Here is a 17,034-nt window from a genome sequence, read left to right on the forward strand (position 1 = left end):
CTCAGTTAGAGTTGCTTTTTGCCACAAGTATTGCTGGAGTAGATATATTTATATAATCAGTGTCTACAAACCCTTCACTTGGCTGAGTCTGCTTATAGTTCAGTGGGCAGATCTAAATGGGCATCATCAAGTAAAAAAAGCAATTTCTGCAGTTTCTCTTCTTGATTTGACTGTGATTTTGGTCTTGTGTAGATCTGACCAGGCTGCATTCATTGATAATACGAAATCTTCTCTGGGCACTGGATGATGCAAACCAAAATGCAAAGTGGGTAATAGATCCACTGGGGTTTTCCAGGCTGTTCCTTTGAGCCTTATGTTTCCCTGCAGAGCACAACAAAGTCCATGGAACAATGTCATCTTTTGCACTCTGCATTCACTTGGGTGGGTGATCCCAACGGTACTTCTGAATTTCAGTGGGGAATTCAGATGAAGTCTTCAGGGAGCATTGAAATGTTTCATCAGGCAGACCCACGGAAGTGGGATTGGCCACTGGCTTCTCTCACATCCACCCACATCCCTGTCACACACTTTCACTGAGCCCAGTGCTATCCTCCTTTCACAGCTGGATCACTTCTTTACCCCAAACCTATTCTTAGTTATTGCTTATGCATTGGAAAAGCAATTATTTTTGTGCTCTTCCTCCCATTGAGTGTCTGCTCTTGTGACGTGTTCGGAATTCTTATGTGAGTTCTTGATCTTTTTTCCCAGGTGGAAGAAACATCACCTGATTTAGTCAGTCCAGCCCTTCCCTTTGAGAAATTCCCATTTATCTCTGTTGCTTTCTCTTAAAGTCAGATTGTACCATCTGACTCGTGTGCAGGCATCAGAGATGTCCCATAACAAGAGTATAAATCTGCCAAATGTGTTGATACCCCAAATGCAATCATCTTAATAACTGAGCCAACCTGTAGACTGTCCCTGCAGCAATGATGCTGAGCTGTTCTGACCATGCATTCCTTAAGGAATGGATCCGTCCTGACCTTCCTCCACTCCAAACGAGGTCAAGAAAAGCCTCATGTGGAGAGAGTTGCACCTCTTAGGATGAGGTAATTTGACAAATGCCAAGGGATTGAGGTACAAAGAGCCGAAAAGAAAAAAGCAAAGTGAGGCAATGCAATCTGCTCCTGTTTGGTAACTGTAAGGGAGCTGTGATGTCCTGGAGTCACCTAAGTGAGAAGTGATTCCCTTCAGTTTTAAAATTCCTGCAGCTGAGATGACAATGGAAGGTGTTCCCCATTATCCGTGCGGGTTGTGCTTTGACCCCTGCTTCGTTTAGGGGCCCTCATGAAAGGAGGAGCTCCCTTTTAATCATCAGATTATTTAAAGTGACCCAGATACAGAGAGCAAGGATTAGATAAATCAGTCCTCCCCCAAGCTGATTTTGTTATTTAAAAGCCCTCCGGTTTCCTTTCCTCGACATCCTGCTCTAAGCGCATTGGGAGCACATTAGCCAAGGAGTATTTTTGTTTAAATTTGTCCCCGTTACTGTCACCACTTCCCATGTCAACACCTGGGAGATGCTGTTGTGGCTGCTGGAGCGTTCTTATCTGGGCTATCCATGAGGTTGAAGCAACCCTTGGAGCAGCACATCTCCAGCCCCTCCGTGTGCGTTCCCCAAAAGGAGCCGTGAGACCCCATGGAATGTCCACATTCCGTGTCACCACAATCCAAGGGGAGGATTTAGGTGACCCTCAGAGGAGTGATCAGCTTGTCTCTCAGGATGCCCCAGGATTTGCTTTACCAGGGATTGCTCTCCCTGTGGTTTGTGAGGATAATCTTACCTTTGGAATGGAGCATGTTTTGCAGAGTATTTGCCGCTCCATTATGACAAAAGGCTTTAATTCCACCAATTGGTCTTGCTGCTTTTCTCTCAGTGTATTTAGAGAGGCAGATTTTTAGCTGCTGTGTATCAGGAGTCGTCACTTAGCTGCAGTTCATCATTGCTAATGTAATAAAGGATCAGGCCCATTATCCCTTCACTGGAGGGGAAAAAAAAAAGGCAAGAAATGCCTTCTGGAGGATTATATGGATTTTGAGAGATGTAAACAAAAGTAATACATTAAGACCAATAAAAACCAAAACAAATATCTCAACCAACAAAGACTGAAAGCCAACTGCAAATATTTATAGTATACGTCTTAGTCTTTTTTGTGAATTTACTTTAGAAGTGTTGTGAGGGGATGAATTGAAAGATTTTAATTTAAACAAAAAGTGGTTTTTTTTCAGCCAATTATGTTTATTCTTAAAATGTATAAACTTCACGTGGCAGCCCTGACTCAGCCTTTAGGCCCTCACCTGTGCCTGGTGTCAAGATGGTGTTTCCTTGTGCATCTGTTCTCTTCCATTATTCTCCATGAGCTCAGTTTCTACTACAGGTTCCCTCTTTATAAAAATGCCATTTCCAAGGCCTGGAACATCTTGATTTTTGCCTGGCTGTGTTTCAGGCTCTGTTGTTGCCTTGCCATTCTTGTGGAGAAAATGGTGATATTTGAAGCTGCTGAAATGCAATATTTGTGGTCTTTAAATTCAGCATCTGAGCTGGGAAGTGACTTAGAATCCCACTTCCCAAGAGAGGGGGTCTTGCAACGGGGTCATAATACGTTGTACTGCAGTTGGGAGTCCTGGGTGATCTCTCCCGAATGAACTTACCAAGTTTATCACACCCCAGACAACATAATATATCCATAGGCTTTATCATTAGTGCTGTGGTGTAAGTATAGAGTGGCAAACACTATTTATATATTACTAGGGAATTAGTGGGACAGCTGAAGGGGTGGTACTATTTTCAATGTAGACTCCTGTGTCACTACATTTAAAAGAAAAAATAAATTATTTATTACGAATTAGTTTTATGATCTTCCATCTCAAACCAGAAAATACCCTTTTCTTTTTTTTTGTTTAACTGTTTGCACCAATAAAGTAGAATCACCAGCCTCCCTAAATTCAGTAATTCTGGGCTTTTTCCTAAATGCTTTTCTCATCTTTAATCTACGGGACCCTGTGGGCCTCAGCATCTACCATGTGTGATGGATGCAAGAATTGTCACCTAAATGATTAGCTGCCACTTGTTGGGGGATTTCACAGTAGATTCAGAATCCAGTAGCTCTCCTGTGCCACTTTACTCTGAGCAATTCTATGCTCACAAATACTCTTTAGTCACAGATGTAATACAGGACAGTTTCCTTCTCTCCACCTTTGCATCCTCAATTTCGTGCTGCTTCAGCTGTCAGTTCAGCAAGGTGAGCTCTTGATTCAGATATTCCTAATCTTTCTCTGGAGTAGCCTTGACTGAGTAGCAAAATGAGACTCCTTAGGCACCTTAAAATTAAATTGTCTGAATTTCTCTTTAGCTTATCTTCACAAATTTGACAGTTGCATATTTGATTGAATATAAGTACAGATGTAGTAGTTCAATTATTTATGAGATTTTTTTAATGAAAAAGAGTATGGATTATCTGTTCTTTGTGGAAAATATATTTTAGCAGAAAGGAAATAGGAACGTGAATAATTGGAAAAGTTGCTGCTGTGTAAAACTTCTGGATTTTGATGTAAGCTAACAACAACAAAAAAGAGACCTTTAAAAATTAAAGTTGGTACCTCGATCTATCCTTAATTCACCCTTTTATGCAGAGAATCTCTCCTGCTCAGATACAATCCTCTTACGTAGAGTTTATTTATAGCCTGGCTGAAAATAATGCTCTGAGCATCATGCACATCAGAATTCCCAGAATTGTGATATTGGTGATTCTGTCAAGCAGGTTGCTTTGAATTTAGCTCGCAGACATTTATTTGCCACGCTCATATTTCATTGATAACAATTAATTTATTGCTTGGATTGTTAGAGGCTTTCTGGAAGGTGCCTCTGGGGGTCATCTTGTGTATCACTGAATAATGATTTAGGTCAGGAACTTACTGTTCTGGAAGAGCAGAAAAAAAAATCCTGAAACAGTTATTGAACTTGAAGGCCCCCAAAATATCATGATCTTACTGCATGAAGCAGTGTTTTAGCACATAACCATAAATCACACAGGTTTTATTATGTGTGTGAGCTGTTTTTGAGGAGTAATCTAAGCTTGCCTCACCCTTATCTCATTCTTTGTGTCACTGTCCCTTATTTTTGAGTAAGAGTAAGTAGAAATGAGCACTTGTATGTAAACCATTGGATGAGGTGCCAGTTTTTCTTGTCTGTCCTGGGAACCTCAGTGATCTTCTAATACAGTTTTAAGCAGTTCCTGGAGGCCTTTCAAATAAAATAGGTTTGTGCATCCGGGTTTATATTAACGACTTAAATTTAATCAGAGGATATGTTGCTAACTCTCATGAATCCTCTTCAAAGAGGCAAAATGTAGAGGTGCTGTTTCTCTATTTTCTCTATTTTCTCTTTCTTCCTTATCAGTATGAATATATATATATGGACACAAGATATATAGATACTATAGGTATATGGATACGGAAGTCTGATAATTCAGTACTGCATACAAAGAGTTCCTTCAAAGCCTGCCATGAAATAAAACTCCACCAAGCTACAGAACTGCATGATTTTCTCAATGTTCTAATAATCCCTCTGCTCCTTCAGCCTGTGTTCTTCATTAGGGCTCGGGCAAAATTTAATGATACAAACTCTGAGTCATAGATAGACTTGCCAATTTGCATTAATAGCTTGAAGAATCATTGAGAGCTACTCATTTTCTCCAATTAGCCACTAAATCAGTGAATGTAGTGGAAAGAAGGGGGTATGAAATATACTCTGTTCAGTGATAATTTCTCATTCTGACTTTATATTATAGCAGTAAACATCTTGCAGTTCACATTTGGAAGGATAAGGAAATCGGAGTACTCTCTCCTCACTACAACTACTCTGATGAACCCATTGTTTGGAAGTGAACGTTACATATCATTACACAATTAATTTCAGTTTTTCAGAAGATGCGCAGAATTTAAGCACACAAATGATTACCCATTACAATTCACTTCTCCTTTTCCAGGTCACAGTCAGTGTTTTTACTTTCATTCTGGACTGTGTTTGTGCAGTACAGGGCCGTAAACTGAAGGGAAATTTATTGAAGTGATGATTCCCCACCCCTGGCCCAATAAACCCTCTCTGTGCCACTCCACATGCTGAGGGGAGAGGTCAGTCTCCCTTGCTGTACTTCCATGCAGAATCACTAACCAGCACGTCATGGATTTGGTGGAAAACACTTTGGGAGAGTGAAACAAAAACCAAGGGAAAACACGTTTCGTTCAGTTTGGAGAGATCTGGGATCCCGAGCTTTGAGGAATCTCTGGAAGCAGCACGGAGAACCCAAGTGTTGGCAATATAGCTCTTGGAAACTGGGGAACTGGGAAAGGGATTTTAGATTGACCAAAGGAAAGGAAACTTCAGGAATATCTGCTTTTGTGTGGGCATTCCCATTCAACCGCAGAGCTGTCTGGGAGAGACAGACACTTGCTGTGTGGGAGACAGACAGACAGACAGACACATCCCAGAAGCCGGGCAGGCTGGGAGGAGGCACAGAACTCCTGGGGTTCAGTGGCCAGGTGAGAAGGAAGAGCTCCAGCAGGGCTAACAGGCAATCCCACTGGGCACAGCTCTGCCCAGGAGGGCAGGCATGTTGGGAATCCTAAAATAGGAGTTCTCTGGCCGAGAGCCAGGAGTGTTGAGGTCAGGGACGCTGCAATTAGAAGCTCTGAAACCAGAGCTTCACTGAAAGCAGCCTGAGAAAGCAGACTTCTCCCTGCCAGCATTAACAATCAGACTTGACCTTGCCAGGGGGAAAAATTCAGTGGCATCTTTTTTCCAGCATATCGGTAGCTTTGTGTACAGATCTTCCCATGTTGTTGTAATTCCCAAAATAAGCCAGATTTCAAGGAAATATATATAGTAGTTTTAGGCTATAATTAAAACCTGAAGAGAAAAAAAAAGAGATACTATGATCTTATGTGCAAGAATTTCCTCAGCCCTGATTGCTGTAGTTTCAGGTGTGATTGTAGCACAGGTATGATATAATGGGCACTCCTCTGGATCTCTGCGTGGAAAAACATTTAGTACTTCTTGGTGCTAAACCACCATGAAGTCATATATATCCATTGTTTATGGTCTCCTAATCCAGGATTTATAGTCCTAATTCTGTTCTAGAACCAGGGACTTGATTAAAAAAAAATTAGATTCTTCAAAGCTCTTAAGCAAATTGATTTACTCTGGCTTGAAAATCATCATATTTGCCCAATTTATATTAGTTGGCGTGATCCTTGTAATATGCAGCGCTAGAAGGACTTTACAAATGGCATGTATTACGTGTAGAAAATGAGACTTTAATATTAAAAAGCTGATGAGGCGGGTGGAAAATTACTCTTAGTTCTACCTAATAGGTTGCCACGTTGTTTCTTTCCGGAGCGGGAAGGAAAAAGGACACAGTGAGCCAACTGGGTTACCTGCAGGTTCCTCTGTGTTTTCTGCACAAGTGCAGTGGAAAAGAACCCAATCTGTTCCCAGTTCCCACTGCCAGCCCCTGCACCTTCCCCGTTCCACTGGGAACGGCATTCCTGCATTTTCTGTGGCGAGGGGATCTCTTCTTCCTCCCTCTCTGTTTAAGAGCTGGAGGAGCAGCCAGACCAGCACTCCCTGACTCACCTGCTCCTGCCCTGGGGTGGCTATGGAAGAACCTGTCTCTGTGTGCATCCAGTTTGCTGCCTGGTTTCGAGCAGTGATTTGGGAGGAGGGACTGACCTTCCTGTTGAGAGGCTTTTCTTGATGTCCAGCCTGAATTTGCCCTCTAGCAACCTTGTAAACCTTGTGCTTTTTGGTTTTCGTCATCGTGATCATGCAGAACAGACCTTTACCCTTCTCTTTAAGGACTGTTGTCTTGTTTTCCTCGTTTGCCCTTTACAGGCAGAACACCACCAATTATTAGTCTTTTCTCAAAGAAAAATACTTTCCTTGGGGAGATAGATTTTTGTGCCAGTGCAGGGATTGCCTTTATTGTCTGCAGCATGAGCTCCTTGACCAGTGACCCTCTGGAAGACCACTGTGACCTTCAGGTCCTTTCCTGCAGAATTGTTCTCTTAACCCATCATTCCCCGTGTGCATAGTTTATTTTTCCTGCAATAGCGGAGAAACTTGTATTTGTCCTTACTTTGTATTTTCCAAGTTTTTTTCTCCAGAGTTGCAGGAACCTTTCAAATGATGGTCCTGCGCTGTGGTGGACTTGTAGAACATGTCTGTGACTATAATAAGAGCATTCTGTTCCCTCCTTGGAGTCATTTCTGAGAATATTGAATAATAACTGACTCCTGTGCAAAGCCACTCAAAACACATCCCCCAGCCTTGGCATTGAACTGCTGTTAACTGTTCTCTGGGTGCCATTTTTTAATTCTGTGCCCCAAGATTGTCGATGGAAACATCAGAATATTATGCAAAGCGGTATTAAAAGACTTGCTACAACATATATGACATATATGACATATCATACATGACATCCACAACATAAGTGATGTTTATTACCTGAACAATCTTCTACATTTGTAAACACAGAGGGGCGTTGTAAAGACATGGGTTCTACAATCTCTGTATTATCTAGTGACTGAAAAATGAGATTTCATTTCATTAGGAAATTACTGGAATGTTTGCACAGCAGGTTTTCTAGAAGGAGTAATATTGGCTTCTCTGAAACGAGGTTGTTGGTTATCACTGCATTAATTCTGACCCCATGTGTGAATGTGCAAAGCCTATCATTCAGCGTGACACCACACAAGATAATAAAATAAATTACAAATAAATTGCATGTTCAAAGTCTGGTTTAGGGTTTATTTTCTATCTAAAAGTGCCACTCTAAGGCAGAAAAATGTTTTCAGAAGTATAGGTGATTATGTCCTCTTATGTTACTTGGTTATCTACAGAATATTGAAGATTTTTATAAGCTCTTTTGAGCAATCCTAAAAACTCATGGAAGAAAGTTATTAATCAGGCAGGCAGCTCACTTCCATGCCTTTGTTTCATCAGGATTTTGTAGGTAATGAATTAAAATTGTTTGCATTAAAATATTTTAATGGGAAGAAAGGACTTGCATTTCTAATGAATTTGCCTGAATCAAAGTAGGTTGATTAACTTAAAAAGAATTTTTTTAATTACTGTTTTATCCGAAGCAAATTCTTTTAATAACTTTAGAAGATTTTAATGTATGTTTTTAATTAAACGATAGATGAACCTGCTGTATGGTCAGAAAGGCAGTGGTTCCTTTGCAAGACTGAGGTCCTTTATGGTGGGTGATTTGCCATGTTTTATGTGTTACAGAATTTGATGTAGTATGTTAAGGCTTTGCCATCTCTGCTGAGCTTGTCAGGAGGTATGGACTTCACGGTCTCCAGGGGGTGACGTCTTTGCTCAAGTAAATGTAATAAATGGAGGAAATTCTTGCTTTCCTGTCAGCTTTCATAAAACCTTCTTGCCAGCTTTGCAGTCCCTGAACACTATCAGCAAGGAATAGCTGTATTAATAATTACTGTGGCCATCGCTTCCATAAAATACGTGTCAGAAGAAAATGAGTGAGAAAGCACGTAGTGTTCCGTGGGTTTCAATGGCATGAAACATTACCATCTAAAGTTACAAATACAGAGTTGTTCTCTTACACACTTAAAGCATTTCAGTTGAAAAAAACCACAAATGCGTTTTGAGCTGTGTATTTCTTTGTGGTTCGTTATGGTTGGTGTATTCCCCTTTCCTTAACGGAATATTTTCTCCTGTGTTCTTCCTAGAATGGCTTTACTCCTTTGTACATGGCAGCTCAAGAGAACCACATTGAGGTGGTGAAGTATCTCCTGGAGAATGGAGCCAACCAAAGCACAGCTACTGAGGTGAGGGGTTTTTTTTTTGTCTCATGTTTTTCTTTGCCTTTATATTCAGATTCCTTAAAGTCAGGACTGTGTGGGCTGTGTCTAAAAGGGTGTCTGTGTGGTGTAAAATGGTATAAAAACAATTGATATCAACAGGTAGTTGTTAACAAGCTTCCTTTTAGAGTCATAGGATTGTTTAGGTTTGAAAAGACCTCTAAGACCACCAAGTCCAACCATAAACCCAGCACTGGGTCTTGGGATTTTGGATAAGTTCAGGAGTGATGAATGGAGGAGGTTCCCTGTGGTGCTGGGCTCACAGAACCATTTGGGAGGTCACTTACTCCAGCCTCCTGCTGCTGTTCCCCCAAGTTCCTCTGGTTCTGAAGCTCACCTGGGACATTGTGTAACCTGTGAGTATTCATTATTGTCTGTGAGCAGTGGAAGCTGGAAATCAAATGGCTGACAAGGATCACATCCATGAGCTCAGCAGGCCACGTGCTGTTTTCTCCACGGACACTTTATTTCTACTGCTGGACCACGTGGGTGTCAAGGCAGAAAAGAGGATATTAATTGGGGTTCTGTTTTGTAAACCTGCAGTGACTTCAGTGCAAGCAGAGCAGACACTAAAGTTGGAGAGATGAGACTCTATCTCAGGAGGAACTGAAGCACAGTAATTAAGGAGGGATTTAAGGGCAAAACATGGGGACTGTGCTCATTCTGTTCTCTCCTCTTGCTCTCTTTCTTCCAAGTGTTCTTTTATTCCAAGTCAAGGGGATGAGTGAACAGGCTCTGTGCTGCAAAGTGTGTCACCTTCCTGTTTGTGCCATGTGAAGTAGCAATGGGAAAGTTCCTTTCCACTCACAGGTTTTCCTCATGTTTCTTACTTTTCCACAGTCTGTCCAGAAACGTTCCCATTCGGGATTGCCCCCACGGGTGGATGAGTTTGAAATGCTGGTGCATTTATGCTCCCTCTCCTTCCCTTGGAAGAGAACTTGTCAGCATTACCAGCTGTTTCACTGTCCCCTCTCTCAGTGGATACTGTACCATTTGGTGACAGCTCCTGAAAATAATCCTTTCTGAGGTGATCACATTACATGCCAGCTTTCTGAAGGATGAAATCCCGTGGGATTGCCAGGCAACGTGGCAGAAACACACTCCTTGGGAGGGAGCCGAGGGGAACTGGGGCTCTCCAGGAGCCCACAGTCACCTGCTGGCAGCCTTTCTCCCAGTGACTTTGTTGGCTGGGATGGTTGGCTGCACTTGGGAATTCAGTCAGTTTACAGGAATTGTGAGACTGAGGTGGTTATAATTCATGTGAAGAAGTCACACTATAGTTTGACTTTATAAAAAAAGGTAGAGGGGAGGAAAGAAATAAAACATCCCCACTTTGAACCTGATTCCATGTCTGTCTGCTGCCATGAGAAAGGTCAGTTGTCACTTTGTAGCTTGGAAGGTAAAGGCTATTGACATCCTTCTTGCAGACCTAGGTCAGTTTTAGGTTCAGGTCTTGCTGAGGTTTCCATGATTCTGTGAGTGTTCCTGAGCCACCATCTGTTTCCACACATTCCCAGAGTTCATCTCATGAACAGGATGAAGAAATGGCACGTTCAATAAGGTGGGATGGCAGCCCAAACTGTGGATGCCACTGGAATACATGGAGAAGGACCTTGTGCTTGGCATCATAGACTGGTGCTCCTCATGGGACGTCAGGAAATAAAAAGCCTTCTCCAAGCTCTGGTCGACCGTGCTTTCCAGAAGCAATAGGAGAGGGAATGCAGAAAGAGTGGTGTCCTTTTAGAGAAGGATGGACGATGAAATGGTGCAAATCAAATGGATGATCTTGTCTTTGAAGCTTTGACACTTGCAATGCCTTTGAATGCGTTTCCTTTCCTCCCAGGCTTACATACGTAGGGATACAAAAGGAGGGTAAGGATGAGCTCAGTTTCACAGGGCCTCTAATCCAGGATTTGTTCTCATGTTCCCAGAGGCGAAAGGCAAATGCATTAAGCCATTTCAACACCTTATGTAGCCCCAATCTCAGAATTATCTTTACAGTTCAGCTGTTTCATCAGCTGTTCACCCCTTTTTAATTCCCTGCACAGAATTTAATCTCTGTTACAGGCAGAAACCGCGGCAGTATCGCTGTTACAACACACCTACCCACCGTTCAACGCAGAAGTTATTAGATTACTAGGAGGAAAAATGGCTTTGGCAATTCTTCAGATGTTTCTTTCAGCATATGTCAGCTCTGGTTCCTTCCTAACTTGGCCTTTATTATCTTACCCTCTTTCCATGTTCCTGTTCCAAAGCATTTCTGTCCTATCTCTCATGTGGTTACAGCACACCTGTGCCTGGGGAGGGTGCATGACCAGAGCGAGGTTCGGTTTCAAATGAGAATATTTGGGAGCAGGCAGTACTTCAGCTAGGAGGAGCAGGCTGTGATCATGTGATGGGTTTTAAAAGCACTGGCCATCCCAGGCATGTGTGGAGGAGCAAGACAATTTGAAACTAATTTTAAAACAGAGCTAAAACTAGGAATGTCAAGCAGGGATATTTTTCTTTGTTTTTCCAAGATATACAAATAATCTGCGATTTTGCTCCTTCAGATTAGAATAAATTCCTAAACATGGTTGGGCTTTCTTGACTCACGGTCCATGTGTAACTTGGAAGGGGAACAGCAGCAAATGCATCCAAAGATACATTTTCTTTTCACAAACAGGCTCCCTGTATATTTTTCACATCTAGTTTGTTCAGTGCTCATTAAATTTACCAAAAAATTGCTAAAAATATGCTTTAAGATGGGAAGCAATTAAGAGAGATGCTGTAGAACGATGCTTCGCTTGTACTTGAGTTTAAAAAAAGGCCAAAGTGGAAAAGGCTGTTCAAAAGCATTTGAAACATTTGAAAGCCTTTTGAAGATGTTTGAAAAGGGTTAAAATGTTGTGCTGCTGATGGAGACGGAGGTGCAGAGGTGGGAAACAGCTGGCAACGGGCATCTCAGATTCCTGCGTGCGAGCGAGTCACGGAAGCTCCGCATCCCCCGTCTTACCACCTTGGTTTCTTCTCCCCCAGGACGGCTTCACTCCTCTGGCCGTGGCGCTGCAGCAGGGGCACAACCAGGCGGTGGCCATCCTGCTGGAGAACGACACCAAGGGCAAGGTGAGGCTGCCGGCCCTGCACATCGCCGCCAGGAAGGACGACACCAAGTCGGCGGCGCTGCTGCTGCAGAACGACCACAACGCCGACGTGCAGTCCAAGGTAACGCGGTGCGGCCGGGCAGGTAACGGGGTGGGCGGCCCCCGGGATCCCTTCATCCCAACCCTTAAAGGTAACTTCGGTGTGGAGAGACACGTTCCTCCACTGCTACCACCAGCAGGATATTTAATTTTGCAGTAATTCCAACCTGCTCATTTTTTTTAAATTTTTTTTTTACTTTTCATTTCTTTGGTAACCAGCTTTTTCCGCGTTATTCGTAAACCAGAAGGTGCTGGAATGGAGGCAGGATCGCTGCTTCCCTGTTAAATAGGGTACTGGTTTATTGCCCATGGGAATATGGGTTGTGTTTAAAGTTAATGCATGCTCGAATGGCTTTTCCCATAATTAACAGCATAACTCATTTCAAAAAAAAGCAACATAGTTCTTCGTTTTGCGGCCAGTCTTTAATATTGTTCCTCTTTTTCCCAAACCACGCTGCATCAGATGATGGTGAATAGGACGACTGAGGTACCGAGATCAACAATTTTTAATTACTCTTTCTGTTACTTATGATTATTTTCTCTGCTCTGTGGCCATATTTCTTTATTATTTAGCACTGAAAGTGAAGATATGGCTCTTTCTTTAATACATAGAAATTTGGGATTCAGCAAACCTATTTTTATTCATTCTTTGTCTTAGAATTTCTTTTTCTTTGTGTCACTGGTGAAGGACACTGTTGAGAATTCACATCAGTTCAAAGAACTCTGAAGCGAGTAATGGAGCTAAGAGGATAAAGATGCTTTTTTAGCTCAATTTCATTAATTATGAAAATGCACTCACTTGGCATAACTAAATCAAGGTGTCTGGCTCAGCCGGAATAATGGTAAAATTAATTTTCCATCTTTTCTAATGATAAATGTAATCAAATTCCCCAAGGTAAAAGCAGGGCATCTGCTTATTTTTACCCTTGTTCTTATTATGATCTTTTCCATAAAGTTTTGCAAAGCCCTAAGGGATAGCACACAATCAGAATTTACCTGCACTAAATAATACATTTCTCACATGGCTTCTGGAAATACCAACTCTCCAAACACTTCCACTAAAAATCGTGGCTCTGATTGGCTCGAACCGGGATTTCTCCCCGAAAGATTATTATTGCATTTAGGAGAAAAGAACGATTTCCAGGAATGCAGTTGGTATTTGAATGCCTGCTTTTTGAATAATGGAGCTTTTCCTGTCAGAGGAGGGAATGAATTATGAATGGGTGCACCCATGGGAAGGCACTTCCCACTTGGTGTGTGCACACACATGAGCAGGTTGCCGGGAGGCAGCCGGTGATGCGAATCGAAGGGTGGCAGCTTCTCTTGGCATCCAACCCACCCACGGGAATGTTCCTCGCTGTGGTGAACGTGGAAGTGTTGCTGCAGTGCCTGCTGAAGGAGGGCAACACGTGCCTACATTCCTTTGTTCCACGAGGAGTTTAAAATGGTGGTTTGTCCACTGAAAGGGGTAAAACGTGCCGTAGTCAAGAAGCCAAAAGTACTTCTCTCTTTCTGTAACTATCAGTGAGATCCAATCAAATCAGTGTAAAGCTCTTCAGGGAAACCTCAAAAGCAAGGCCCTTTCTACTTGAATTACTTATGAGGCTGAAAGCTTCTGTGTCCTACTTTCTGAAAATTTAATCTTTTTATCTGTTGTTGTCAAGCGATTCTGTATCTTGTAGCTGGAGCAGGTTTCACCTTCTAGTGTTCCAAACTCAATAAGTAAATCATTTTTGTTTCTTATTTATGGATGGCAAAGTTTCTTCAGATCCTTTGTGATCCAAATCATACATAAACTTAAATAATTATGATTCTTTCACTGTGCTACTAAGTTTCTCATGTAAACCGAATTCTTGGATTACATTTTAAATAATTACTGCTTTCAAAAAAAAAAAAAGGGGAAAAAATCCAGAGGGAAATATGTTTCCCTATTTCTAAGAGCAGTAAAATAAGAAAATAAGAGACTAGCAACTTTGTGGACATTTATCATTTATCCAAACCCAGTAAACAGATGCAGCCCATGAGATCCATGTTGCTTCCAAATTGTAATAAGGAAACTTCCCTTATTTTCTTCAAGAACGGCTAATACATTAATACTTTCTAAGATGAAAACTACTTTCTGGCCACAGATGCAAAAGACTAAGTTGGAGAATGAAAGACTGAAGTACTTTTGATAACCTTTAGTATGAAAACTGCCCTGAAAAGACTGTGCTATAATATAGGTGAAGTGGGTAAAATGGACACCATACATTTGTTTACCAGCAGGTTTAAAATCAAGTTGTAGTTGAGTTGATGATCTTGTATAAACTGAGTTGTGTTAACAAGGGCTGTTTCCCTCTGCAGAGTGGCTTTACACCTTTGCACATCGCCGCACACTATGGCAACGTCAACGTGGCCACGCTGCTGCTGAACCGAGGAGCTGCCGTCGACTTCACAGCAAGGGTACGGACTCTTTCCTTGATCTTCTCACTTGGACTGGCCTAAAAATGGGCTGATCTTTTGTGTTAACTCTTAGTCAGGGACTGAGTTAAGAGAGGAGCGAAGTAAGGCTGAAATTCTCTTGTGGTCAAAGATGGGGTTTTTTGAGGTAATTTTTAAAGGTTGTCTCCGTGCAATGCCTCAGAGGCCTTGGGAGTTGTGTAGTGACCAGAATTCCCAGCTGGAGGAAATAGGCTCCTTTGACCAGCTCCAGAAAGCTGATACTCTCCTAATGTGTCAACTGACTTGAGCTTTTCTGTCTGTTAGACATACTCTGGGAACAGGTGTAGGATTGATTGGCTGTTCCCAGTATCCAGTATTCAGTATGCCACTTTAATTTGGTGTTTTCACATATAAACATATTTTGAAAATGATAAACAGGGTATATTGCCATTATATAAACTCTTTTGGGGTAAACAACTGCAGAGCTACGTACCACAGTCCTTTTGCTGTTGCGTATTACGTAGTTGGAAGTATGGCATCTGGTGCCCTGGAAACCTCTGGTGACCTCAACCTGGCTCCTGGATCACAAGTCTGCTGTTTAACTTTGCCAGACACGCTTTGAATTACTTTAGGGTTCTGCCTTCCACACTGTCTTCGTCCCATATCCAACCCGGAGTAGCTGCTGATAGAACCTCTTGCCTCACCCAAAACGTCCTCAGGGACTCTCAGCCTGCACAGGGCCCTGCCCCTGCTGCGTTTGTGTACTCTGTGTGCGTTGCAGTGATTCAGAGGCGTCAGTGTTTTGTGACTATTGACTCCTCGGGACTCTGGTGTGTGTTGTTGTGTGTCTGACCCCAGGACTGCCATGTTTGCTGCTTGGGCAGATGCGCTGCTTTGTTTATTCGAGGGCCCCAAAACAACAAAAAGTCTTGCTTAGAAAAGGAATTACTAACTCTAGCTTGTATGGTGTGTGCCCAGCTCTGATGCTCAACTATGTTTTCGTTTCTTCTCTACGATGTGATGGTCTCATTTGTTGTGATCCGATCCCAAACTCACCCCCATTAACACGCCTCCAAAATCCATCCGGCTCATTGTTTGTTCTTTTCATGGTGTAGAATGGAATCACCCCCCTGCATGTGGCTTCCAAAAGGGGAAACACAAACATGGTGAAGCTCTTGTTGGATCGCGGAGGGCAGATCGATGCCAAAACCAGGGTGAGTCTTTCTGTTCCCTGAATATGATATTTTCCCTCCTTGGGAGCGGACTGGGATTTTTTTGCTTGCTCGCTTTTGGGGTTTTTTTTTTGGTGTGTGTTTGTTTTATGTAGACTGTTTTCTATGCTATCAGACTAAAGAACAGCAGGTGTTGGTGATAGTAGGAGGCAGAAATACTATTTCCTTTAGTCTCCTGAATAATCTGCCTGTATCATACAAGAAAAAGCTGATAAAACTGCTCTTTTTTAGGTAATAAGCCTGTTAGTTGGTCCAATTTCATGTGACACGTGTGGTGCACAGCTGTGGGAAAGCAGAGGGTTTGGATTCAGCTAAGCCTGACTCCTAAATGTCCGTGCCAGTCCCTTTTTATTTGAGAGGCAATAACTGGGAACAGGTAACCTGCCCTGTGCCAGCAGCCACTTGCCCTTCCCCAGACAAACCATGGAGAATTAGGTGACTCTCACTGGCTTCCTCCTCCCAGCTGTGCTATTTGCAATGCCACATCATCACTCTGCTCTTTATTTGTGGGTGATTTCACAGTCTTTCAGGACAAAAGAAAAATCCATCGTTTTATATGGGCAGGGTTAATTATTTGAAATGGGATTTTGGAGTCGCCTGGGAAAACGTGGTCTTTTATTCAGACTGAACTGCACAGGGTTTGCTGCTGAGAGCTGCTGGCTTTTAAATACTTGGTCTGTAAAATTGTATTTCAAAGTAATAGAGGGTGTTTAGAATACAGAATTTAGAGCTGGACATGGGTTTTTGTTTAATAAAGTAGAAAAGTAGAGGATATTGCAGTCAGGTACCCTTGGGGCTCATTCAGCCTCTGTAGTTAGTTATTAATTACATCAGCCATGTGTTGCTTCATGAGCTCAGAAGACAATCGCTGTTGTTGTCTAACTCTATATGTGATTATGATTTCAATTTCTGATTATTTGTGAAATGATATCTTTCTTGCTATTTTTTTCTTTCATTTTTTAAGAACTACTGCTGATGGAAAAAGTTGCCTCTCATGCGGGTGTGCAGTAAATCATCCCTGGTCAAATTTTCCACAATAAGTGCCTAAAATCCCATGGTAAAGAGGCCTAAAATGGTAATAGTACACTGCAGGCAGATATTGCACATGCTCCCAAGCATGTCATACAGAAACAGTCCATCTGGCCTGTGGAATGACAGTATTGAGTTCACCTATTTCCTGTTCACTATTTAGATACTTGTTTTAGACAGGTTGACAGAGGTGATTGTAAAGTATGTTTTGGATTTTAAGAGGTCAGGGTGTGTTCCCTTCCCTGCTCACCCCTGAAGGTTGATGCACAGTTGTGAATGAATCCGAA

The 17,034-nt window shown here is 42.2% G+C and overlaps 1 protein-coding gene across 22 annotated transcripts in view; it reads left to right on the forward strand.

Moving 5' to 3' along the window:
* Positions 1-17,034, forward strand: part of ANK2 (ankyrin 2) — a 176,529-nt gene that overhangs the window by 75,820 nt on the left and 83,675 nt on the right. For all 22 annotated transcript variants that reach the window (XM_027689833.1, XM_027689834.1, XM_027689855.1 and 19 more), the window contains exons 5-9: positions 8,752-8,850; positions 11,902-12,087; positions 12,529-12,552; positions 14,409-14,507; positions 15,602-15,700. In XM_027689833.1, coding sequence (XP_027545634.1) covers positions 8,752-8,850; positions 11,902-12,087; positions 12,529-12,552; positions 14,409-14,507; positions 15,602-15,700 — 507 coding nt within the window. The remainder of the gene's footprint in view (positions 1-8,751; positions 8,851-11,901; positions 12,088-12,528; positions 12,553-14,408; positions 14,508-15,601; positions 15,701-17,034) is intronic.

Source organism: Neopelma chrysocephalum, unplaced genomic scaffold, assembly GCF_003984885.1.
Source record: "Neopelma chrysocephalum unplaced genomic scaffold, ASM398488v2 Primary Assembly neopelma1_78, whole genome shotgun sequence".
Taxonomy (NCBI): Eukaryota; Metazoa; Chordata; class Aves; order Passeriformes; family Pipridae; genus Neopelma; species Neopelma chrysocephalum.